Source organism: Pteropus vampyrus, unplaced genomic scaffold (genome assembly GCF_000151845.1).
Source record: "Pteropus vampyrus isolate Shadow unplaced genomic scaffold, Pvam_2.0 Scaffold125, whole genome shotgun sequence".
NCBI classification, from domain to species: Eukaryota; Metazoa; Chordata; class Mammalia; order Chiroptera; family Pteropodidae; genus Pteropus; species Pteropus vampyrus.
Window position 1 is genome coordinate 2,380,234 of NW_011888906.1, and position 26,397 is coordinate 2,406,630.

Below are 26,397 nucleotides of genomic sequence, written 5' to 3' on the forward strand. Positions count from 1 at the left end.
CCTGATTTCCGAGTTGTTCTAGTTGGACAGCACACCCATCAGCATTATCTGTCTCTCTCAGACATGCTGCCAGTGGTCAGCAGGGAAAAAGGAAGAAATGTAGGATTCAGCATTGGGAACAGCCCCCAACTTTCACTGGCTAGCCATCTTTGCATGCTCAAGATAGCACATCTGTTCTCATGGGTTTTTATTTCTTTGCAAATAAGCAAAAAATCATAGTTGATATATAATTATGAATTATTTTTTTTAATGCATTTTAAAAAAGAAAGAAGTGAATAGTTATTTGATTTATTCATATACTGATTACCTGCTAGGCAACCCCAAACTAACTTTTGTGAGATTTTGCTCTCAGCTATCAGGGTAATTAATCTATAACTAATGTGTATATTCTAGTGATGGCTTTATCTCATACATCTTTTCAGTCCTGTTCCAGATTATATCAAATCAACTGTAGAAACAGTGATGAAAATTCACCAGACGGAGGGAGATGGAGACATATTAGCATTTCTTACTGGCCAGGTAATTCCGTTGGACCTTTTCTCTGTGATGAACAGACATGTTGAGGCAGCACCAAAATTGATACAGTGGCCTATTACTTTGCTTAGCCATTTATTTCTTGTTTTATTGTATTTTGTGGTTACTTAATTACATTAAAAAATTGTTTGGTTTGAGGTCATTCATCTACTGACTACATTGTCAGAGTCATTAGCTCTTGCCTGTTCTGTCTGCAGAATCTTAAGTTGATTTTTAAAATAAATATATTTTAAATGTATTAGCTGATTCCAAAGTGCATTATACACTTTAGTCCACAGACTGTTTAGTTACTGAATTCTAATGCATTCGGTGCATTGTGTGCATGCATGTTGCTGCTGCATGCCTCTTTCCCCGTGGCACCTTCGCAGCTCATCCTGGGGTAGTAAGTGGGTACGGTACTTCACTGGAAAGACAACTGAACAAGCCCAAGTGCTCACTCAGGGTTGTAACACTGTTTAAAACTACCCTCTAACTATAATCTCTTCCATTGTTGGACATTTTCCACAGCTGCTTCCTGGAAAAGCTTATAGCAATTTTGTATGCCACAGCTTGTTCATGTATATTCCGTGCTTTGTTTGCTACAGTACCTAAAAGCTGAGTAAAATAGTTACTGTTTTTGTTTATCCAGAACGCTTCTATGTACTGCAGGTGGTATACATTTCAGTAATTAATCCAACAATCACAAATTTTCACTCCACGGGCACCATTGTTTGGTAGCATTTGATTAAATACCACCCCAGAGTGACGTGTGATTGCACTGAAACTCATGAATCTGATTAGAGTTAAAATCTTCATCCCAACTTTCATTTTTTTTTTTTTTTATGTGACAAAATGACATGCTTCAAATTGACCTCGGTTTCCTTGATTCCTGGTTCAATGTTTTTAGGAAGAGGTAGAAACTGTTGTGTCTATGCTGATCGAGCAGGCTCGAGCACTAGGTCGGACTGGGATGAAGAGACACCTCCGGGTCCTCCCCATGTATGCAGGACTACCTTCCTTTGAGCAAATGAAAGTGTTTGAAAGGGTGTCACGCAGTGTCCGAAAGGTGAGATTAATCTGGTGACCAGGGGTATTTGCAGCCATCTGTAATCATGTGGGTGTCTCTTTGTTATGCACTGAAGGTTTTTTTTTTTCCTAATTGAAGTGAAACTTGCTAAACAGGAGGTTTCTTCAAGAATTTTAGGTCTATGTTTCTGTGCAGTAGTTCTGAAAGCAGACAATAAATAATGTGTTGCAAAGATTTCTAAACCTGCCCCACGGAAGGGTCGCTCTGATATTAATCATCAGAGCAGGTGACTTCTCTTTGCCTCTTTCCTGCCTGCCTATTTTCCCGTGACACAATACTACCTTGGCTTGAAGGGCCATCTTGGATTGTGATCAGTCAGGAACAATAGATCAGTGACTGCAAATGGTTCCATTTGTTTGAAGCATCACTTTGTGGAGCCAATTAATTCAAGGTGTGGCTTAAACATATTTAGCCTTGAAATTGGGGTGGAGAAGGGTGTGGTGGGAAGCATTGGTTGAAAGGAGCCAGCAGGCAGCCAGTCTGCTTAATGCTCATTGTCCCCTTGGGCCTTACTCTGCTTTCCCTTCCATTAGATGAGGAAGGCATAGAACTGGCCTGAAGTTGGCTTATAGTAGCTATTTATCAGCAGGTGGCAGAGAATATGGTAGGTGAGGGATGGTCTGAGGATACACTCCCAGTACAGACCACTTGGAAAAGGGTGCCATTGGGATGGAGCCACTCCAGTTTGCCCAGTTAAACATGAACTACGGCCAACCGGTCAGGAGGCCTGGGTTACTCTGTGTCCTGGGGTAAGTTACTCAACCTCAAGGCCCAGTTTTCTCATCTGTAAAACAAATAATAACTTCTGGATAGTTGGTTTTATAGCCTAAAATCTTAAATGTCTATGTAAAAATGGTAGGAAGATTTTTATAAAATGAAAATAGATGTAAAAGTACCTTTAAAAAATTCTAAGTGCTATCTCCACATGTCCCTTGCTGCTTCACATCCTCCAGGGGCAGCGCCCAGTGCACTTGGACTAAAACACAAACACCTCATGGCAGCCCAGAGACCATGTGTGGCCTGGGCTCTCCCTCCCTCTGCCCTCATCTTGTACTTACTCTGGCTGCACTGGCTGTTTCTCTTTTCTTTCATCTGTTTCTTCTGCCTGGATCTCTGTAGGATTGGCTTCTTCTTGTTACTCGGGTCTCAGCTCAATATCATCTTTCAGAGAGGCTTTCCCTAGCCACCTGATGGAAAGTAGCACATCCCATTATGATGATATGTAATAAACACCTTAAATACTACATAATATTACATTATTACTTTGTTTTATTTTCTTCATAGTATTTGTCACTCTCTAAAGTGACCTACTCGTTTATGTTCACCATTTCTCCATCCAAATGCTCAGTCTAGAATGTAGACCCTGCGGGAGATGGGATCTTGTCTTTCTTGTTCATCGTACATCCCCAGCACTTCGAGTAGTGCCTGGCAAAGCACAGACCCTCAGAAAACAGCTAGCATGTGAGTGAATGAATGAGTTTACATGTACAAGGTGGTGATTTATGTTAGTTGTGCAAAAGGCAAAAACTAGTATTTGTTGAATATTTACTGTAGGCCAAGTACCAGGCTCTAATCAGTTTATGTGTCTTTCCTATGTAAACCCCTCCGCAGCCCTGGAAGCGGGTGGACATTTTTACATAGATGAGTACCCATGTTCAGGAGGTTAATTAACTTGTCCAGAGCCACATGCTGAGGGAGAATTCAAACCCAGGGCACCCTGACTCTAAAACTCACGCTCTTTCTAGTATTTCAAACTGCCTCTTGTAGATTCTGCAATGTCGGAAATACATTTAAATCTTGTAGGATTTTGAATAGTTTATTAAAAATGAAAAGAACCAAATAACTTTTATTTTTACTCTTCTTTCTATGGGGGACATAGGTGATAGTGGCCACCAATGTGGCAGAAACCTCCATTACAATCAGCGGGATTGTGTATGTGATCGACTGTGGCTTTGTGAAACTCCGAGCATACAATCCCAGGACGGCCATTGAGTGCTTGGTGGTGGTCCCAGTGTCCCAGGCCTCAGCCAACCAGCGAGCAGGACGTGGTGGCCGCAGCCGCTCAGGAAAATGTTATCGCCTTTATACAGGTTTGTGTGGCTTTCCTTAAGGGTTTTCGACTTTCTCAGTCAGCCTGGGCGTTGGAGAGTGTTCCAATTATTTCCCCACATAAAATCCAGACCTCCCTCACAAGGCGCTCTGTAACGGGGCCCCCTGCCACCTTCCTCCCTCTAAACATCACACCCCTTGGCTACTGCTCCCTGTTGGCCAAAGCTGGCCCCTGAGTCACCAATTATTTGCCATCCCCATTCTAACCAAATGTCTGGGTATAGGCCTGTCTGCAGCCATGTGACCCGGTAGCTTGGGCCATGTGTCTCAGGTCCTGTCTTTCTTACATTTTCCTTAGCTTAATGTGCTGTTTTTTTGTTCTGAGATTCCTGGGTCCTGTGTCTATCTTAACCTCTGGTTCAGAGCATCTTTGCAGCGCTAAAATGGCAAGATCGATCCTGAGTCTCACTGATAGAAAGCAAATAGCTGGTCGACTCCTGCTCTGTGCCATGTACCATGCTAGGCTCTGAAGGAGCAAAATGAATTACGTAAAGATTATGCCAGCCCTTAAGGAGCCTCCTCTCCATCTCGAAGGCAGCCTTACCTACAGACAGCGATGTCCCAGAGCTGTTCTTTCTCTGCACTTCTCTTTTGTGGGGGATGGTACCAAGATTTTTCTCAATTGCCCAGACCTAATTTTCACATCATTTTTAATTCCCTTCTCTGTCCCGTATCTATCTACCATCGCTTACCAGATCCGGGGGTTTTATCATTTACCCCTTTTTCCCTTTCTAGTTCCCATCACCCTCGTTCAGTCCTGGACATTGTTCCTTCTGTTAGCAAGTGTTTACAGAGCACCTGCTACATGCTAGGCATGGTACTAGGGTTTGGGGAGGTCTAGGACTAGGTGAGATATGGTTTGTGGCCACACGTGGTCACTGACAGCATGGTGGTGAAGGCAGACTTACAAACGGATCATAGTATTATGGTGCAGTAGGGTCACCATAATGGAATAAACCTCAGAAGAAGAGAGCAGGGAGTTATCCTGGTGGGGAGGGCTTCACAAGTGAGTATTGGGCCCGGTCTTATTGGCAGCTCAGTAGTTATCCAGGTAAAGAGAAAGCAGTGGAGGTTAGATTTTAGCACGCCAGGCAGAGGGAGTGGATTGTACAAGTGCTTGGAGGGGAAGAAGAGGGTAAGGAGTATTTATGGGAAGGAGGGAAAAGGCAGAACCTGGGGCCAGAGAGGTAAGGGTCTTCCACCACTGAAGGCGCTAAGAAAGAATGAATGGAGCGGAAAGAAGGGAACGCATCCTGAAAACCTGGAGGAGAAAGTTTCAAAATATTTTTAAAAAATTTATTGAAGTGAAATTAACATAAAATTAACCATTTTAAATTGAATAGTGCAGTAGCATCTATTATGTTCACAGTGTGCAACCACCCACTCTGTCTAGTTTCAAAACATTTCTGCCCGTCTAAAGTAAATCCCCTTCCCCATTAAGTAGTTCCTCTCCATCCCTCCCTGCCCCTGGCCCCTGGCAGCCACCAGTCTTTGTTTTGTCTCTGGATTTATCTGCTTTGGACATTTCATATAAATGGGATCATACAATATGTGACCTTTTGTGTTTTGCTTTTTTTCATTTAGCATAATGAATGTTAAATGTTTTCCAGGTTCTACACTATATCAGAACTTCAACCTTTTTTTTTATGGCTGATTAATATGCACTGTGTGAATACACCAGCTTTTGTTTATCCATTCACCAGTTGATGGCTGTTTCCACCTTCTGGCTTTTAAAAATAGTTGCTTTTAAGAATATGTGTGTATATGTACTTGTTTGAGTACCTCTTTTGGTTCTTTTGGGTATACACTGGGAGTGGAATTGTGATGTCCTATGGTAATTATGTGTTTTAACTTTTTGAGAAACTTACATTATTTTTAAAGAAATGGCTAGCATCATCTCATCCTCCAAAGAAATCAAACAGTGGAATGCAGACTGAAGATAAGCAGATATATTTCGTTAAAAGGTCTTTAGCATGAGCAGTTTTAGTGGAGGTGGGGTTGGGGAAGGTGCATCTACAGTAATAGAGTGCATTAGATCTAGCCTCTAGGCTTTCTCACCTAACCTTTTTCTGAATGAACTTTTCGAGAGTGCAGCTCCGAGCATGGTGCTATCTGCTCAAAACTTCAAGAACCTTCCATGACTTTTTCTCAGCTTGTCTTTTTCGTTGTCCACCTACACCTTGCCCACACTGCATCCCAACTGAACTGCACTTCCTGGATATACCTTCTGTTTTCCCACATCCACCTCTCATTCCTTTGATATCTTTCCTTGGGCCATTTCCTCTGCTTGTTCTTATTCTTCAAATCCTCTCTCAAATGGCAACTTCTTCACGAAGCCACCTCAGATGCCGTCTGTGCTTCCTCCTTCCCTGAGCCTCCCTTTCCCCTTGGAAGGACCACTTATTGGGACCTGTTTTTGGTCTTGGTCCCACGCCCCTCCCCTTTACATCGCTGAAGCTTCTCACAGCCATTGGCATGTGGCTTCTGTGGTACCTGGCCTAATGCCTCATGTACTTGAGTCCCGAGTAGAGTTTAACTGAGTGTCATTCAACTCTTAGGAAGCACTTACGTCCTGTGAGCATCTTCTCAGCAGAGTTGTCCTCTTATCTGATAAGTTTTGCTTCTCCCTAGGTCTGCGTTGTGCTTGGAAAATGTGGTTATCCTATCAATAAGCTATCCCCAAAAGGCTCTTGAAGCTCAAAGGGTATATCCCTTTGGGAACTTCTGCTGTTGCCTGTTTTCCAGAACCTTCCAGTTAGACTCATGCATTTGGCTTTTGAAGTTTTTTAGTGATAGTGCTATTTCTTCATGATACCTCTAGTTTTGGATTGCTTTCTCTCTCGTTAGCTAAAGCTTAATGATCTAAATGGCAGTTGGGCCACCCTTGTGTTACGGAGGGTGTGCACAGTTAAAATGTTGACTTATGTGGGAGGATTTTGTGGGTGGAGCATTCTCTAATCCATAAGCTTTCTGAATATGTACAAAAGTGATTTAATCTCTTCCTCCCTCTTTTCCCCACCCTTTTTGTGTAGCTTTTATAAAAAGAGTTCCCAAAGTCTCTTTCCCTCCCTACCTTCTCTCTTGCTCCTCCCATCTTGGCACCTCTGTGCCTTGTCATGCTTTTTCTTGTTGGAAATCACCTTTTCTTTCTGATGGGGCATATAAGCATTCATTAATTTATTCAGGGCAGCATCAGATTCTGGGTGTGACATATGTGCCTGGCATATTGATTTTAAAAGTTAGATTTGGCCAATTTTTGCTCTTTATAAGATTTGATCATTTGTTATATTTTGTTTACTACTTTAGAGATTTATTTTGAAATTGTTCTTTGCTTATATGTACCATTCTTTCCTTTTTGACTTACTCCATCGTAAGCAGAGGTAATGTAACTGGGCGCCATAGTGATTCAGCAAATACTTGTTTCTTTGATTTAATATTTTGCTGAGAAAAAGCACATTAAAAAAGCACCCTAAAGTAAAAGGACAAACTTTTGTGAAGATATATCATTTATAAAGATATAAATTACTAAAAATTTTTTTAAATAGAATGGTCTTTCCTAAATATGAAATAACTTTATATCATGATATCATATGCATCTGATCTTGGAATCCTAGAGCCTCTTGTTAGAGAAGGAAAAGTATCTCTTTGGCATAATGATTGCATTTGATTGTGACATTTGACCTCAAACAGTTCTGATTTCCTGTCCCCAGAAGAAGCCTTTGACAAGCTGCCTCAGTCCACCATTCCTGAGATGCAGCGGAGCAATTTGGCACCTGTCATCCTGCAGCTGAAAGCGCTAGGAATTGACAATGTCCTCAGGTTCCACTTCATGTCGGTAAGTCCTGCCTGCCGTCTGGGGCTGTAGGGAGGCTGGAGTGCTCGCAAGGGAATGTCAGGACACTGTTTTAGACCATGTCACCTTTCTTTTCTTTTCTTTTTTTTCCACTTAGCTTATATGTCGTGTGCCTACTTTGCACCAGGCCCTGTGCAGGGTATGGGGGAATACAGCCAGACCAGGCAGACACAATCTCTGTTCTTATCTGCTGGAAAAAAAAGACAAGTAATGGGTTATGACAATGCATGTTCCCAGTGCCAAGAGAGACAAAGGAAGGGCCTCCAGCCCAGTTAGTCATGTCTGAGGTGAGACCTGAAACCCAGGTGGGATTTCACTAGGTCAGGAGTGGTGGAGAGAGCCAAGACAGTGAGCATGGATATAGGCCTGCATAAAAGAGTATCGCAATTGGGGAAGCCAAGAGGGCTTTGGCAGAGCTGTCCAGAGGCTGATTGCGTTTCTCTTTATTTTCTAAGGCAGGTTTCCAGGTGTGGGATTGTTGGGTTAGAGGGCCTTAGTTGTTTGGTAGACCCTTGACACATACTCACATTGCTTTATAGGTATAAACTCCAGCTGGGCATGAATGCCTGACTCATTGGGCCCCTATCATGCCACGTTATTTCTTTTAGAGTGTTGCTAATTTGATTGATGGCGGAGAGGGAGAAAGGGAGGAAAAATATTATCTGTATCTTGTTTTGATTTCTCATAAGATAGGTTTTTTTTTAAATGTAGAAAAACATTTATTGTCTACTTTCTACTTCTGCATTGTTAAGCCATTTTTCTGTTAGAATTAATGTTTATTAGTGATTTTCAAGTCTTTTAACTATTAAAGACATTAACGGTTGTCTTTAGTATTTCTTGCAAATAGTTTTTCTACTTGTTTGTATTATACTTTTTAATTTTTTTTAAAGCGCAGGTATTCTAAACATATCCATAGTAAAATCTTTCTATCTTTGCCTCTGTGACTTCTGTTATTCTTGTGCTTACGAAACACTTCCCTATAACTAGGTCAGTTAGTTAATAAATATTCATTGATATTTTCTTGAATTTTTATGACTTTGAAGACTTGCATTTTAACTGTGTTTTATCCCAGCTGTATTGGTAAATGATGTGGCAGGTCTGGATTCTTAGATAATAAAGTCCCTGATGGCACATATGTCATGATAAACTAGGCAAATGAAGGAATAGAAAAATACCAGTCTTTCTCCCAAAGAAAACATTTGTGTGTTTATTGTAAGTATGGAGAAAATATTTCCTTTTTTATTGGCGTATAGTACAAGAAATTATAAAGAAAAGATAAACAGTTAATGTGAATTAAAAGCTTATGAAAAGCCTCACATCAAAGGTTAAAGGAAAACATATAATGGCAAAAATGATGGATCAACATTTTAAAAACTACAGAGAGTTTTCAAACATCATTTATAATAAATTAAATATCCACTGAAGATAAAGCTAGAGGAAATAATAAGCTAGTGTTAGAACATGTTTGACTTTTCTAGAAGAGAGAGAAATGCAACTTGAAATAGCTGTAGAGTACTGTTTTATACTAATTAAGTTATCAAACATAAAGAGAAATGATAAAATCTAAAGCTGACCCAATTTGGGAAAGTGGTTTCATACTCTGTTTCAACTCTCATGGAGGACTTCCTGGTATTTTATGAGCTATAGAAATGTCTAGTATTTCTTCTCAGGGAAATTTCTCCTGAAAAAATAATTCAAAAGAAGACAAAGAATGTATATGTATGATGTTTATAGCATCATTTTATATTAAATTAAAAAATACAAATAATAAAAACCATAAACTTTGGACAACTGAAAGATGAGGAAAATACATACAAATTCATCTTCATGTAGACCCTTCTGGTTATTTCTCCCTGAAATGGTGTTTTTTTTTATAATCACAATCACTGGGTACATATAATTTTATGTATTTAGCAGTGTTAATTACAGTAGCAAAAAACTGAAAACAACTCAATTGCCTAGTAGTAAGAAAATGGCTAATTTGACAGAGTATAACCTTGTTAGAATATTATGCAGCTGGCCCAAGTAATCACTGTGTAGTTTCTGTAGGTACAAGAAACATTGAAAACAGAAAGCTACACAGTGAGAAGAACAAGCTAAAAGTATATATACCATCCTTCCAACTATATTAAAATAGTGTTTGCGTATAATTCCAAATCAGATGAGGCCATAGAGAAATGCTAGTAAATGTAGTAAATATGTGATTAGGTGAAGATACTATGGATATAACTTGGAGTGGGGGAAGATTTCGTTTCATTTTGTTTCGTTTTTTGATTGATGATAAATTCAAAGAATGGAAATCATAGGGGACTTAGTGATTGACTAGAAATAGGGCCAGGGACGGAAAGGAATCAGAGAGGACCTCGTTAGTTTTCTTTATTAAATATTCAAAAGCCAGTTCCGTGCTTTGCTCTTCCTATGATCATAGCTCATGTAATCCCAGTGTAAAAGATCCCCAGAGGGATAAGCCCCTCCATTTAGGCGCTGTATATTTTGCCTCTTTGTAAAGTGGGATATCATGGTTTAGCCAGTAGTGATTCATTGAATACCCTCTGCGTCACGAATCAGGTCTAGTTCCTACCCTCGTGAGTGTGTGCATGCTGTCACAACTTTTAAAAGCAATTTTTGTTCCTTGGCCGTCAGTGGGTGGAGCAGAGTGAAAACAGTGAGACCTGAGTTCACTTTCTGGCTTTGCCACTGACTACCTGTATGACCTTGTTCACATGTCTTCTACTTGTTACGCACTTTGCTCATCTGTGAAACGGAACTACAACAGTGTGATACTTAAAATACATTTGTTATGGGAATGCATTTAGGAAAAAAAATGCTACACAATTTGAAAAAGTACTATTATTTAATTATAATAAAATAATTTTGGTTTATTATAAACAAGGTAATTTAGCAGAAAATAGTCATGATGCCTGGCACTTAGTAGATGCTCAGTAAAAATTTGTGGAAGGAAAGGAGGTAAGATCTGGAGAATCAGACTGAAGGTCATAATATCAGCTTTGCTTAACTTCAGATTATCTAGCATTTTCTGTTATTTTCCAGAAATTCAGATTCAACCAACCATATGTCAGCTACGCTCTATAGGCAAAACCTGGAGCTGGGCTCTGGGTGATACAAAGATCAATTACCAGTCAGTATTGCAATCAGTAAACCAATCAGTATGGGGCTTCTAGTCCGTTGAAGCCTGAGATTATGCAGTAAAAATTAGAACTGTCTGATGAGAGTTTAGGAAAAACAAGGAGGTAGTTCAAGGTAGGGACCCATCATTTCTGATGGAGGGAAACACGAGGGAGAGCTTCAGAGGAAAATGTTTACTCAAGCTGAGATTGATGACCAAGCATTACTAAGTATGCCGAGAAGGAGAAGAGGGACATTTTGAGGGGCACTAACATCGTGAATAGATGCATGGAGGTTGGGAAGTGTGGAGCACGTAGAGAGAAGCATGGATTTGAGCAAGAAATGGTGACATTTTTATGTCTGTTACCTGAAGAAATTAACTTAGAAGTATTTTAATGTTTTTTTTTTACAGCCCCCTCCAGCACAGTCGATGGTTCAAGCATTGGAGTTACTCTATGCTCTGGGAGGTATGCCTATCATTATTATGTTTCTCTGATCTGTTTTAATAGGCACTATTAGTAAGGTTGTATTCACTTTAGAGCTCTTAGTATCTTTGGGAACAGGATTGGTTCTCTCCATATATAATCCTCTTATTGACACAAGCTTTATGGAAAAAAGAAGGTGGGACCATAATGAGATAATAGTACATGAAGTCCAGTCATGACCATGAATTAATAAAGCATGTCAGTACATCAAAAGCTTTTAATAACCATCACCAGAGCCACCCTCCTAAAGACATCCAGAAGATTCCCTCCCAGTATCCAATATTTCAGATGTTACCTCTCCAGACCTTTTTCTTTGTCCTTCCACACGCCATCCTGAAATCGGCATTCTCTCCTTGACTCCCCTTCATTCTATTCCTGGAGTTTCCTGTGGAGAACTGGGTAGAATGCTAGCCTGTGGTCTTGTTCGGGAAAGGAAACACCATGTGATGGTGGACCCTGTATTCTCTCGTTGTTTGAAAATGTAGTATTTACCTAAAAATAGAGAAAATTGTTGACTGAATTCACCTCTTCAGAAAGTATGTATCTTTTCTGTGAATGTTGCCCCAAATGAATTAATACTCATTTTGGTATGAAGTTTTAGTGGAACTTTTGTCCTTTGAGATTCTCTTTTTGCTTTTGAAACTTTTATTGAGATATGATTCATCCATTTAAAAAGTACAATTCAGTGGTTTTTAGTATATTCACAGAGTTGTGCAACCATCACCACAAATTTAGAATATTTAGAACATTTTCTTCACCCCCGAAAGAAACCTATATGCATTAGCACTCACTCCTCATTCCCCCTCCCCTCCTCCCCCAGCCCCGGGCATGTCTCTATATACTTGCCTCTTATGGACATTTTGTATAAATGGAATCATACAATATGTGGTCTTTACGATTGGCTTCTTTCATTCAGCACGATGTTTTCAAGATTCATCTGTGTTGTAGGACATAGTAATATTTCATTTCCTTTTATTACTGAATAATATTTTATTGTATGGCTATATCACATTTTTATCCATTCATCGGTTGATGGACATTTGGGTTGTTTCCTCATTTTGGCTAATATACGTAATGCTGAAATAAACCTTGATGTACAGTTTTTGGTGGACATTCCTACCAGCAGTGTATGAAGGCTCCAATTTTCTACATAATAAGTTGCCAATACTTGTTATCATCTGTCTTTTGTATTATAGTCATCCTAGTGGATGTGATGTGGTTTCTCGTGGTTTTGATTTGTGTTTTCCTAATGACTAATGATGTTGAGCACCTATTCATATTCTTATTGGCTGTTGATATATCTTTGGAGAAATGTCTGTTTCACTCTTTTGCCCATTTTTACTTTCGGGGTATTGTCTTTTTATTATTGGGTTAGAGTTCTTTAAATATTGTGGGTATAAATTTTCTTCTTAGATCTGTGATTCGTAAATATTCTCATTCTGTGGGTTGGCTTTTCACTTTTCTTTTTTTTGGCTTTTCATTTTTTTGATGGCATTATTTGTAGTACAAAAGTTTTAAGTTCCGAGTAATTCAATTTATTTTTTCTTTTGTCACTTATGGTGTCATATCTAAGAAACCATTTCCTAACCCACAGGCACGAAGATTTTTCTCACAGGTTTTCTTCGAAGAGTTTTTATAGTTTAGCTCTTACATTTAGTAGGTCTGTGATCCATTTGGAATTAATTTTTTGCATGGGGTGAGGTAAGAGTCCATCTTCATTCATTATATTTATGAGACTTCCCTGTGCAGGAATAGCTGGTTACTCATTTAAAAGATCTTTAGTGATTTAAAAGGCCTGTGAGTGGGTCTGTATCGTCAGCCCAGAGTGAGTGTGTGCTGGAATAGAGATCCATCCCCTGTTCTCAAGAACGTGATAGGAACTTGAAGGCAAGGTTTCCTGGGATAATCTGTAATGAGTTTGGGAGAACGTTGACCACGTAGAAAATTTTCAGTTGCATTGGTTTTTCTTCAGTCAGAATGTCATTTAAAATATTTTCATTTCTTCACTGCCCTAAATTAGCTGGAAAAGGTAGAGTGAAACACCCAACTTAATTTAGTTTCAAGCTGAATTATCTATTATCTTTAAAGAGATGGTTATATAGGAACAGAAAAGAAATAACCTTTTCTGTCTTACACTGAGCTCTGCAGAAGAACTTGTTTTAATACTACCTTTTGGAAATAGTCTAAATAATAGTAAAACAATAGTCTGCATCATGGGAATTCAATTCCTGGATATTGGCCAGTGGCAAAGAAGCAAGGAGGGATGTGGGCAATGGAAGGAGTCTGCCCAGTTTAGTAAACTTCCCAGGAGGCAGCTGGATAAACAACTGTGGTTGGCACCAAAGAGAGATCTGAGCATGTATTTAGATTCATAGTCATGGCCTCGTAATTGCTAACATGGTAAGAGAAGAAGAGGGCACGGGATGCCATCCTGGAACCTCTATGGCATGCAAGAGATTGGACATGGAAGAAGATCCAGAGGTGACAAGAAGGAAACAGCAGGAGAGGTGGCAGGGAATCGGGGGAGTGGGGGTCCTGGAAGCTGGGGAAGAGTGTTTCCAGGGAGCTGTGGCCAGCCGTGGCCAGCAGCGTCAAAGGCTGCTGGAAACTCGGGAAAATGCCTTTTTATTTCACACTATCTAGATGTTGGGCCTCTGGGAAGAGCAGTTTGTGGAAAGTAGTGGGACAGAGTGGGGCTGCTGTGAGTTAGAGTGTGGGAACAAGAGGGGACTGCAGGGCCATTTCTTTATAATTAAGACTTTAAATAGAAGCCACTGGAAATACCAATTTTTAAAATTGAGTGTTCAAGAGCTGGTGGAGATCTTTTCTTCTTTCAATATAATGGCACTCTGACGTCCGATTGAGTTTGATGGTGCATGATTCATCTTTTGGATACCTTTTTTCAACAAACATACATCATTTTTATTCTCGCAGCAACTGTACATCTTCCCGCATAAGGGTGCATACCTTCTGATTGTTGTTGTTCCTGTGGCAGGTCTGGACAAAGACTGTCGCCTAACGGAACCACTTGGCATGAGAATAGCAGAGTTTCCTTTGAATCCCATGTTTGCAAAAATGCTGCTTGAATCAGGTGGGTGGAGACCGACAGTTCTCATTGATTTTATTTTGACTGTCAGAGGAGTTATTCCCTGAATTCTGTGCACCTTGGGGAAGAGGGTTCAGTCTGTTTAGAGTACTAAAGGAGCTATCGCCTAAAGCTGCCTGGTTTGGGGCGTATCGTTAACTTGTGATTTAATGTCAGTCATCATTAACTCAGTAAACACTTTTGTTTGTTTCTTATGGGCCTAGATTTTTTTTTTTTAAACAGGGAAGTTTTTTTGTTATCATGAAAAATAAGTAACAAAATCTACCATTTTAACTACTTTTAAACATACAGTTCTGTGGGGCATTAAGTACATTCACATTGTTGTTAAACCCTCACCACCATCATCTCCAAAACCTTTTTATCTTTCCAGACTGAAACTCTGTACCCATTAAACACTAACTCCCCATTCTCTCCTCCCGCCCACCCCCGCAATCACCATTCTACTTTCTGTATCTATGAATTTGATTATTCTAGGAACTTCATATAAGTGAAATCATGTATTAGTCCTTTTGTGGCTGACTTGGTTCACTTAGTGTAATGTCTTCACAGTTCATCCACATTGTAATATTTGTCAGTGTCCCTCCTTTTTAAGGGAGGATAATATTCCATTGTATGTATAAACCACATTTTATTTATTTATTCATCTGTTGATGGACACTTAGGGAGGTTCCATCTCTGAATAATGTTGCTGTGAATATGGGTATACAAATATCTGTTCAAGTCCCAGATTTCACTTCTTTTGGATATATACTTAGAGTGGAATTACTGGGTCTTCTGATAATGCTGTAATTTTTTGATGAATCATCATACTGTTGTCCACAGTGGCTGAAAGATTTTATATTCCCATCACCAATGCACAAGGGCCCCAATTTCACTGACACCATCAGATTTTTGTGAAGAAATTAGTTAAGGGATAAAAGTATATAACCTGGAGATCTTCTCATATTCAGAAGACAAAATATCTAGAGAATGTTGTTCGTGCCCCCCACTTCCAACCTTCTACCCCGGGAAAGTAAATAATGATGTTTTTCTTGCTTTTATCCAACTGTTATATTAACTGGCAATCTACAAAGCTGTACGTCAAACTAAGCACGGTGAAAGAAAGTTAGGTATAATTATGTTTTGGAACAACCGAATAACCTTAGGCTTATATTGAGAAACAGGTTCTAAGTTTGGGGTTAGGAAGTGTATCACTCATGAGGCAGGAAGCTGTGGGAAATTGGGTCTGGAAGTGCAGTTTGCTCTCACTGTCTGATGCCCTGGAGGGCTGATTGCTGCAGACCCTGGCCAGGTGCTAGCAGCAGCAGCAGCAGCAGCAGCAGCAGCAGCCCACGAAGTGCTTCCCTGGCCTAGCTTTGTCTTGGACATGCCAGGTGAGATAAGCCCTACTGAGAAGGAGGCCACCTCAGAGAAGGGCCCAGAGGCAGAGAAACAGCAGAAGTGACACAGCCCACATATTCCTCACCCCCTTTCCTTCTCAGGCTTTCTGCCAGGATTCTAGGTGTCCACATAAGGGAGTAAGAAGCCTCTGTGGCACTAAACTGCCCATAGTGATGGGGACAGTCTGGACCCCACCGCGGCTCCCAGTGAGGGCCGCTCAGTGTTACAGCAGCAGAGTGGACTCATAGCTCCTTTCTCAGAGTCCTTCCAGGCTTCCATTCATCTGGGCCATGTATAGGACATTCTGTTTGGCAGACTGAAGCGTTTATATATTACTTTAAAAAATCAAACTATATGTAAATATATGATCCGAGTTTACAGTATGGTACAAGGAAAATGCCTTTCACTTCTCATTGACACATCGTATGATTGAAATCAAACATGCTTTTTGTTTTATAGGAAATTTCGGCTGTTCTCAGGAAATTCTAAGCATCGCAGCTATGATGCAGATCCAGAATATCTTTGTGTTTCCCTCAAACCAGAAGTCTCAGGCAGTAAGTCCGACTTTCTCTCCAAGCTGTTCATACCGTTCTCTTTCACTTTGGGCCTGCCTTTTTCAAACTACTAGGAACTGCTGACAGCGGAGCTGTGCAGATGATACCAGCTCGCATTCGAATGTTTGATGTGTGCCTGACTGTGCACCAAACATTTTATGTCCATCGTTTCGTTTTCATCGTTTCATTTTATCTTCACCATTAATCAGGGAGGTTGATACCATTATAATCATTTTTAGAGATGGCGGCACAGGAAGGTTAGATAACTCATTTATAGTTGCACAGCCATGATGGAGCTGCCTTTCACAGTCCAGAGCCCCAAATCTTAATCATTGTCTTGCTGACTTTCCTCTAGAAATTGTCCTCTAAGCTGCTCTGGGAGCAGCTGGGTGGGTACATTAGTGATGTAAGCAGTCAGTGCCTGGGCACAGCAGGCTGGTTCTGGTAGCGTCATAATCGAGCCAAGATGACGACAAGGCCCGCCTGAGGCCTAGGCATCAGTGATGACTGACGAGTGAATGTTGGAAGGACCGTGAAGGAAAAGTTACGATGTTGAAGAGCACCGCGGAGGTGAGGCATTCTGATGGAGGAAGGTCATAGATGAGTTCAAAGTCAAAGTCATAGAAGAGGCAGCTTTGCCTGGGGGTGACGGGAGCACTGAGTTTGCATGAGTAACGGGGGGAGGGAGACTTTTAATGGGTTGTTATCTTCCCTGACAGTTGTACAAGTACAGATTATGATGTTTTCTTGCCTCTGTGCCCAGGTGGTTATGTCTCTTTCCTTCATTTTTTTGTTAGTTGGTTTGCTTTTCTATTAGCCTTTTTAACAGTCCTACCTCAGGATGGGCAAACTTGTTTTTAAGATGAAGAAACTGAAGTTCTGAGCACTCTGTCTAAAATCGCAACATACCCTTCTCCCCTTTCTGTCCCCATCCCCTGCTTTATCATTCTTCTCTAGCACATCTTACCACCTAATATACTAAATATTTTGCTTATTTATCTTGTTTGTTGTGTTTCTCCCACCACTGTTTTATTCACTCTTATATCCTAAGTGCATAGAACAGTGGTAGATGATCAGTAAATATCTGTTATTCAGTGAATGGAAGGAAGGACAGGAGATTAATTGTGGTATTTGATGCAAGAAGAAAATTCTGAAGTTAATAAGTATATTTGTATGCTTGTATTTATGTTGTACATGCTGCTCCTTGACTCCATAGGAGCAGATGGCATTGGCCAAGATCTTTAGGGATGGGGTCCGAGCGGTAGCCCAGGAACATGGAGTGTCTGCCATGTGCCAGGCAGTTGTTCCCCTGCCCTCCTAGAGCTTACGGGATAGAGGAGGAGAGAGACAAGAACACTAACATTTATCCAAGGACTGTGCCAGGTACTTTATAGTGAATTATCTTAATCCCACAGCAATCTCAATAAGTAGGCTTAATATCCTGACAAGGAATATTAAGGAAATTGAGGCTAAGAAAGGTTAAGTAACCAATTCGAGGTCTTTCAGGAAATGGCAGAGCTAGAATGGTGCAAACCAGGTCTTTCTGGCTCTGCCAGCCATGAGCTATTCGTTGTGTAATGTTACTTCCCATTACAAGAGGCTCACAGGAGTCAGCTTGTAAACATTGCTTATTCTTTCCAGATTCGAGCGCACCGAAAATTTGCTGTGGAAGAGGGTGATCATCTCACTATGCTCAATGTGTATGAAGCATTTATCAAAGTAAGCACAGCTGCTACTCAAAAGGTCCCCACCCACACACCCATTCACTCTAGGTGCGAGGATTCCAGAAATTCAATTTATAAAGGAATGGCCAAGAGACTTATTTATTTTTCTATTCGATTATTCTCAGTACTTCTAATCCATGCATTTGGCCTCCTGCCTGAATTTGTGGTGCAGTTTTGCCTGGAAGAACATAGGTTTCGTTTGTCGCTTTTCTTTGCTTAGCGATGTGGTCCACTAGCAGCAGCCAGTGGCTCGGCCTTCCTCAGCCCCTTCTCTCATCACTGCGTCTCACGTCCATGAAGTGTTGCCGGACGACACTGTCTGACATTCAAATAGGAAGTTCTGTTCTATTTCCTGCAAATAAATGAGGCCGAGAGTAACTTGTAGTGTTTGGTAGACTCTTCAAAGCTGTCTATATGAGTTTGAGACTGCACATAGCCACCAGACTAGCTGCCAGACAAGCTGTGAGAAGACATTTAGGTAAGGATCCATATATATATTCACATACGCTAGCCATATTTAGCCATAGGTAACATTAATTTTTACTTTTTTTAATATTCTGTAAAACAAGAGCAAATAATACAGCTTAAAGTTACCACTAAAAATTGCTAAAAGGAAAGATCTGAAGAATTTACAGACAATGAAAACAAACTCCTCATGTAAAGGAAAGGATATAAGGGGAAAGGAGATATTTCAGATTTTCATTATTCATTTCTTAAGTATTTTCTTAGAAGAGGAGAAATACTAAATTTTTGTTTTTCCAGAGATTTGAAGGGCGATTATACAGTTAATGAAAAGTTTTCAGAAAAACCTCATCTCTTATTGAGATTACTAATTATGGATTAAATCAGTTGAAATTCGTTTATATAAGCACAGTATAACATCTCCAGACTGAGCTTCCTCTACTAGTGAATGCAGGTACAGGTCCACGCTGCATTATTCTGTGGTTGCCTTCTGGGAAAGTCCCCTGTGATTTACATTTTCTCTTCAAAACACTTTCCACCCTGGCTTAGAATATCAATTCAGAAGTACAATTATTCCCTTAGCAATAATTAATCTAAGGCATAATGATCATACTTAAGGATATAGAACAAAATTAAGCACTGTGGACAGAAAAATCATACTTTGGGGATAAATAATAGTAATTTGCAAATTATTTCTAAATCGGCAAGTGTCATATTGCTTGCCTATAGTCGAATAGAGTGGTAAACTCAAGCCCGCCCTGGAAGGAGGGTCAATTTACAAAGAACCGCAGGGAAGTAGTGCTGGCTGGTGGTTTGCCACTCCTGTAGCTATTTAAGGTTGAAAACAGCTCCGCTTGTCATTAAGTTCTCATTTGCTCTTTAGGCAGAGAGTGACATCAAAGAGCAGTCAGATGGAGAGCATGCCAGCATCTCTTTCTCAACATCTGTTGAGAGAGATGGGACAAAAAAGGACCAGTTATGATTTGAAGATCTTGGTCCCATTGAGTAAGCAAATGGAGGGACAGAAAGTAATGATCTTCACAGTGTCACCACAGGCAAGATCATTTCTGTGTTTCTCTCACTCTTCCTGTGTCTGGATTGTTCTGTAGCATAATAAGAACTCTCGATGGTGTCAGGAACATTTCCTGAATTACAAGGGTCTCGTCAGAGCTGCAACAGTAAGAGAACAATTGAAAAAGCTTCTTGTCAAGTTTCAAGTGCCCAAGAAATCTAGCGAAGGTAAGAATAAACTGCTACAACTGGTGACGTCTTGTTGTTTGCTTTGTTTAATTGCATTCTTAGAGTTCCCATGCTGGGCTGGTATCAGTATACTCTGTACCTGTGTGTCTACAAAAAGCTACGTATAAAAGTAGCCTATTTTTTCCATGGAGGTCCATTTTTATTTCTCAGGGCTGTTCTTACTAAAAAAATTTTCCTATCAACACATAAGAATTATTACCATTCAGATCATTGGGCATTATATAGTTAATTTTCCATGTAGGCTTTGCAAGAAAAATGACATTTAAGTGGACAATATTTATAGCTATTGCATATAAATTACATTTTACTTTCAAATACAGGTATTATTGAAGCAAGTGCTGTATATTTAGCTTAGGCTGTTATCTGTATAAGACAGAAGTGCTGTATAAGGCCTGGTCTCTGGCTTATAGCAGTGACCACTATTGAGGACACACTAGATTATACCATGACAGGGGGTCCACAAATCTTCTCTCACCTAATCTCCCATTCTATGAGGTGTAGGTGATATTATCCTTATTTTACAGATGAGTTGTCAAGTCCTAGAGAGAGTTCAGGACAGCACAGCTGGCTATCAGCAAAGCCAGATCTGTGTAGCTCAGAGCCTACACTTGTGAGGCAGTGACACATCTGCTCATTCATTCATTTGTCTTTTGGATACCTGCTGGGTACCAGGCACTCTGGCACTCTCAGCACCACTAGTACTTGCTAACATTTTTTAAGTGCTGATAATAGGCCAGGCAGTGTTCTGAGTGTTTTCATTTATTAATTAATTTAATGTACACACAAGCCAGTGAAATATGTACTGTTGTTATTCCCATTTTATAGATGAGACTAAGAGATAAAGAGTAACTTGCCAAAGGTCACACAGTGAGTGTATGGTAGAACTTGAACCTAGTCAGTTTTATTCTAGAGCCTTGTTTTGCCTTTATAGTAAGAGCAAGTGATTACAAAATGACAAAGACATGGTTCTTACTCTCAGGAAACAGTGCAGTGAACGGGGAGATTCACACAGATAGACAAACCACTGCAGTAAGATTATCAGTTCTCTTAGAAGTTACGAGAGTAGACACCTCAGTGATCATGGCAAACAACAATGGCAGATGTAGGAATGCAGGGAAGGAGTCCAGTCGGGGCTGGCCTAGGAGGTCTCACAGTCGGTCTCGAGTGGTGGCGAAAGTCCAGTGGAGCGAATCTGTTGAATTAGAAAACAGTGGCAAAGAGCATCCTAGGCAGGGACGACTGTGGAGACAAGTACTTGGAGTGGGAGCCTGTTAGATGCTCGGAGAATACTGGCGAATGAATAAGCTCACAAGAGAGGGAAGAGTTGAAACCTGGGTGATTAGGTTAAGTTGGTGTCATTGATAGAAACAGGAAACTTACAGGGAAGCTATTTGGGGGAAGCTGACTTAGTGCCTGTCATCTAGCAGATAGATGACAACCTTACTTAAAACATCTGTGTTACTTAACCTGTTTTTCATTATCATCCCCTCGCCCAGGAGAAGAGTTACATTAAATTTAAATTCTTCCTAACGAGAGAAGTTAAATACTAAGACATAAGATTTTGTAAGGTAAGGTTGAACTTTGGAGAGCCACAACCACTGTAACATATAAGATTTCCTCCAACCCTGCTCTCCAAGAATTAATTTTCATCCCTTTTGTTCTGCATGGAAATTTCTCATCAGTTAGAAAGAAGGGACTGAATCTTGGGTCAGATCGTGGTTAGAAGTGTAGATTTGAGATTTGTCAATTCTGTGGTAAGAACAATAGAGAAAATCATGGAGACTCAGTAAATTACTTGTAAACTTAAAATATCTAGCACAAAACGTCAAGCAAATGATTAAAAAAAAGCAAATAGTGAAAAATATTTTTGGCAGACAAGATAAAGAATTAAAAACTTTATTATAGAATGAGTTCATTTAACATATTAAGAAAAATGACAAGTTTCCAAATTGATAAATGGGAAAAGAATAGAACAGAGAATTCACAAAAGAAGAAATACAAGAGGAATTAATAAATGTTCAATAAAAGAAAGGTATCTTTTTGCCAAAACATTGCTGATGAGAATGCAGTACCACTGACATTCTCATACATTTTTGATGGCTTTGTAAATTATACCACTTTTTGGGAACTTAATTACCAACAAATTATATTTCATTAAGTCTAAAATGCCATCACGTGTAAGACACACCATTATTCTGTGTACCACTAAGAAAGAAGAAAATGCTGCCAGTTATGATTATAAAATGCTATCCTGATTTCAGTGAGTTAAAGTGTAAAAAAGAGTAAATCATAGAAATGGAACCTGGGATGTCATAAACCATATAAATGACCCTATCCTTTGCGCAGTAATTTGGAATCTATTTTGTGGAAATCATGTAATACGTGGGGAGTCTTTATCCTTGGAAGATGTTTGCTGTAGCAATACAGACACCAATTAAAATGGAATATTTGAAAATGTTGAAGAATTATACAGCAGCTTATAAACACAGGAATAACTTCGTGGTGTCCAGTTTGTGTCTATGGAAGGAACATCATTCCCACAATATGCTCACCTAAAAGGTCACCAGCCAGCCAGTGGAGTGCTCTCAGATTCTGGTGCCTGGCCCTGGTCTAGGCATCTGTGGCTGGAGGGATGTTGGGGCTCCTAAGTTAAAGAAACAGTCCAGCTTGTTACTCTCAGCAGCCATTGTGGGAGGGTGGAGACGTCCACAGATGGTACCAGGGCAGGCACCCAGCACTGGGAAGCATGGGGCTGGGGCCCAAACAGCTCGAAAAAGCCTGGGCTAGGGCCTCTCAGCACAGGCCTGAGCACACAGAGCATACGGCAGGCGAGGATCTCATTTGTCACTCTGTTCTGTCTCGTGTAGGTGATCCAGATCCGGTTCTGAGGTGCATCATTTCGGGATTCTTTGCAAATGCAGCGAGGTTTCATTCTACTGGAGCTTATAGGTGAACAGAATACTTTGTGAAGTCACTTATTAAAGGAGAAATCTTAAAAATGATACAAACCCCATAGAAAGCTGATGTGCAGGGAAAGGAGAAAAATTAAATAATTTTCCCTTATTTATATTGTGCCTCCATCCAAAGATGAGTTGAGTTGAACTGTATAGCTTTAAGCAGAGTATCTTAGCTTTATGGAAATGATTCTCAAATATTCAGCCCATACACATGTTGTAGAAGGATGGCAATTACGAGTCTGGAAGCTGGTAATATTTCCATTCTAATAATAGACTAATAGGACTGGAAGGAACCATTAAAGATGATCTTTCCTAGAGAAGTTAATTTTGCTGTTGGATAGTTCATTATGCTTATAGAGATCTGCAGGGTTGAAGCCACCACCTACCCTGATACATCGTGGCCACCATTTGGTATGTTCAGATGTTGACAAGTGTTTCTTAACTTGCTGGATCTGCCTCCCACTGCAGACCACAGCTGTTTTCTTCCTGTTCCATTTCCTAGGCATAGAAAAATCACTGCTGACTGGTGCCCTCCTAACAGCCTTTAGTATTTTAAAATACAGTAAAAGCTAATGCAGGTTTCTTTTCTCCAAACTAAATCATTCTTTGAATTGTTACTTTTAGTCTGTCTTTTCTCTCAACTCATTTTAGTCTCATAACTTCACTGTAGTGCAGTGATCATATGATCTGTTCTTTAATAAGGGAGCAATCAGAAGGCTTTCTCCCCAGCTTTTCTTTGGATTTCCTTCACATATTATTTTGTCATTAGCTTTTTCCTCTCAGAAAACGGGATAGCCATATTACCTTGAGATCAACCGTGATGTCCCCTGCCCCAGACACTGGGCTTTGCTAAAAAGCACTGAGCTTTTTTGTTTGTTTTCTTGGCATCCTCCATCTGGTATCCTAGTAGCTGACTATTTGAACCTAAGTATAGTACTTTACATTTATCTCTAGTACGTTCTATTTGTTACTCCAGGCTAAGTATATTCTGTCCTATCACTATCATGATTCTGTTGCCTGTTACATGCGCTCCCCCTCCCAACACTGAGTCGTCCATTTTTGAGGCCGCTCTGGAGAGGCCTGTGATCTTCTCCAGTGAGGACTGTTATTTTGTTGTCACTTTGATTGCCCTACTCTCCTCAACAGTGTTAATTAGCAATTTCTACTAGCGTTTAAAAAATTCTTTCTCCAGTGTCTTCAAGAAAAATATGGGCTACATAACAGGCTTCAGAGTCAGTGAGTCTCTTTCAGACAAAGTTCATCGTCCATCAGCTCAGACCACCTGGTAGGACATCCCAGACCCCAGGGCGCTGGCTTTATCACAGTGCCAGAGATGAGGTTGGTCACAGCGCTCGAAGCACATCCCTGACATACAGATCCCAGGCACCTGCAAAGATACCGTAATCATGATTTAGGCAGTGACATCCTAATCTATGAATGTTCTTTTGTGATTTGATCTTACTGATAGTTGCGTGCTCAGTAAATATTTTTTGAATTAAATTGAATCAAATCTGAGTTGGAATTTGAAATATTATCTCAGAGAAATGAATAGTCCAGTACTGAGCTTTCTTTTTTTCCTCTATTATCTCTTCCATAGTCTTTTTCTTTAGTATTTAACTTCGTTTAATGGGAAAGTATAGAAATAATCGTTTGTATTATTTCTGTTCCCAAGGAAGTTATTTTGAAAGAAAACCTACAGAAGATAAACATAAACACTGGCAGAGCAACATATTTCTAAATTTTTTTTTTCTCAATGTCCACCTGTTTCTTTTCTTTCCTTGTTTGCATGATTTATTCTTGACTTCTGGGGTGGTAGCGGGGGAGGGGTTCATAAAAGGCACAAGAGAAGATGGAGAAAATAGTTTTGTTCGTGCAAAGTACAATCTGCATGTATTTTTAATAATATTAAACACGTCTGTGGGAAAGTCTTTAAAATGAACTATTTAAAATGAAGTATTTAAAATGAACTTCAGATAAAATTCTTCTGTTTTACAAGGACCATCCGTGATGATCATGAACTCCACATCCACCCTGCGTCAGTCCTCTATGCAGAGAAGCCGCCTCGCTGGTAAGCCACCCTTCGGCTCCTTAGCTTTGTACCTGTGTCGAAGGAAAAGCCTTAGTTCTTGTTCATCTCTGGGTCCCTATATGCCTGGCACAAGAGCTGGAATACAGGCGCCCGGGACACTTTCGTTGACTTTGTTATAGTGAGTCGTTTATAGAATTTCTGCTCTATCTAAGCTCTCCTTAAGCAAATGGTGACGTTCCTCTGTCCACTCATCCATTCAGCAAACATTCAGTTTTGCCCATGATATAGATACTAAAGCTTGTGCTGGGCATGGCTTTGTGATGAATGGAGATCCCAGCCCATAGTCCTGATGGACAGCAGACGCAAACAGATTCCGGTACCTGGGAAGAGGGGCTTTTTGATCGATGGGTGTCTAACGGGCTGAAGTTGGCACCTTGTGTGCCAAAGTGAGTCAGGGCTGGCTTCTTGGAGAAGATGACATCTAGACGTGGAAACAGGAGTTTTCAGGCAGAAAAGTACATAAAAGGAATAGAGACTGAGAAAGTGGCAGGGGCAAAGCCACGGGAAGGTAAAACAACCTCATTTGTCTGGGAAACGGGGACTCATGGTGTGGTGAGCCAGGGGCTACCCAGAGGGCGAGGTGCGAAACGACGCCAGTCGTAACTGCCTGGGAAGGAAGGCATAAGCACAGAAGTGGAGAGTGGGCAGTTATACCTTTTCATAGGTTAAGTTTTTGTCTGCCCAATTCGATAATAAAATATTTGGGCTCATATTTTGTGTGCCTTTTAAAAAAATTTCATTCTTTTGGTAATTCATTTATATTGTATTTTACAAAAATATTGACCTATGGAGGACCGGAAGTTTTAAAAACAACTTGTTCTTAAGCACAGATAGATGGAGAAGCCCTTGGAAAGAGAGTGGGGCATATGTGGAGAGGGGGTGGGGAGATAATGATAGATAGAATTAGAGGCAGAAAGGTCCACTGTAACATACCTGGTACTTGAGATGAATGGTTTTCAAAGTGTGGTCCCAGACTAGCATCTGCATTCCCTGGAAGCTTGTTAGAAATGCAGATCTTTGGGCCCTGCCCTACTGAATCAGAACCTGGGGTTGGGACCTAGCCAGCTGTTTTTTTAACAAGCCTTTCAGGTGTAATAGAGTTTGAGATTTCTTCCCCTATCCAAGGAATTAGACTTTATCCTGTAACCAATCCAGATCTAGAAGCTTCTTAGCTGGAAGGAGACTTGGACATTTCTGCGTTTAGAAATGTTACCTGATGGCCATTAGTGTTCAGGCAAGTTGAAAAGGGAAGCCATGCATTGGTTCTGGATCCTTTTTAAAGGGTTTGCTGACTTTTGGGTGATTAAATGTGAGAGTTGCTTAAAAGAAAAGGCTTTTTTTTTTCCTATTTCATTCCCAGGAAGCCCTGACAGGCAAAGAAAAGATGGTGGAAATAGAGCCAGTCCTGAAGCAGGTTTATACTAAGGCGGTGAAGAACCTCCACCACATGCACACACACACAAGTGCTCACACACGTGCGCACACACACACAGCCTGCCTCTCTGCAGAAGGCCCCACTTTCACTGGGTCTGACCTTCATCAACTGACTCATTTACTGGTTTTTGAGGGGAGGAGAGCGATGGTGTAGCTTGTGTGCGTATAGTTGTGGGGGAAGCTGTGAATCAGCACTTCAGATATCTCAGGAACTAATATCTATAGTATCGCTGCATATCTAATATCTGGGGATTTGAA

At 40.4% G+C, this 26,397-nt stretch overlaps 1 protein-coding gene across 1 annotated transcript in view; it reads left to right on the top strand.

The window, feature by feature from the left end:
- Positions 1-26,397, top strand: part of DHX35 (DEAH-box helicase 35) — a 69,492-nt gene that overhangs the window by 35,693 nt on the left and 7,402 nt on the right. Inside the window, exons 11-20 of the mRNA XM_011366607.2 lie at positions 1,421-1,579; positions 3,480-3,690; positions 7,420-7,544; positions 11,101-11,155; positions 14,169-14,264; positions 16,119-16,213; positions 17,855-17,932; positions 19,509-19,638; positions 22,527-22,608; positions 24,613-24,684. Of these exons, the coding sequence (XP_011364909.1) occupies positions 1,421-1,579; positions 3,480-3,690; positions 7,420-7,544; positions 11,101-11,155; positions 14,169-14,264; positions 16,119-16,213; positions 17,855-17,932; positions 19,509-19,638; positions 22,527-22,608; positions 24,613-24,684 (1,103 nt within the window). The remainder of the gene's footprint in view (positions 1-1,420; positions 1,580-3,479; positions 3,691-7,419; positions 7,545-11,100; positions 11,156-14,168; positions 14,265-16,118; positions 16,214-17,854; positions 17,933-19,508; positions 19,639-22,526; positions 22,609-24,612; positions 24,685-26,397) is intronic.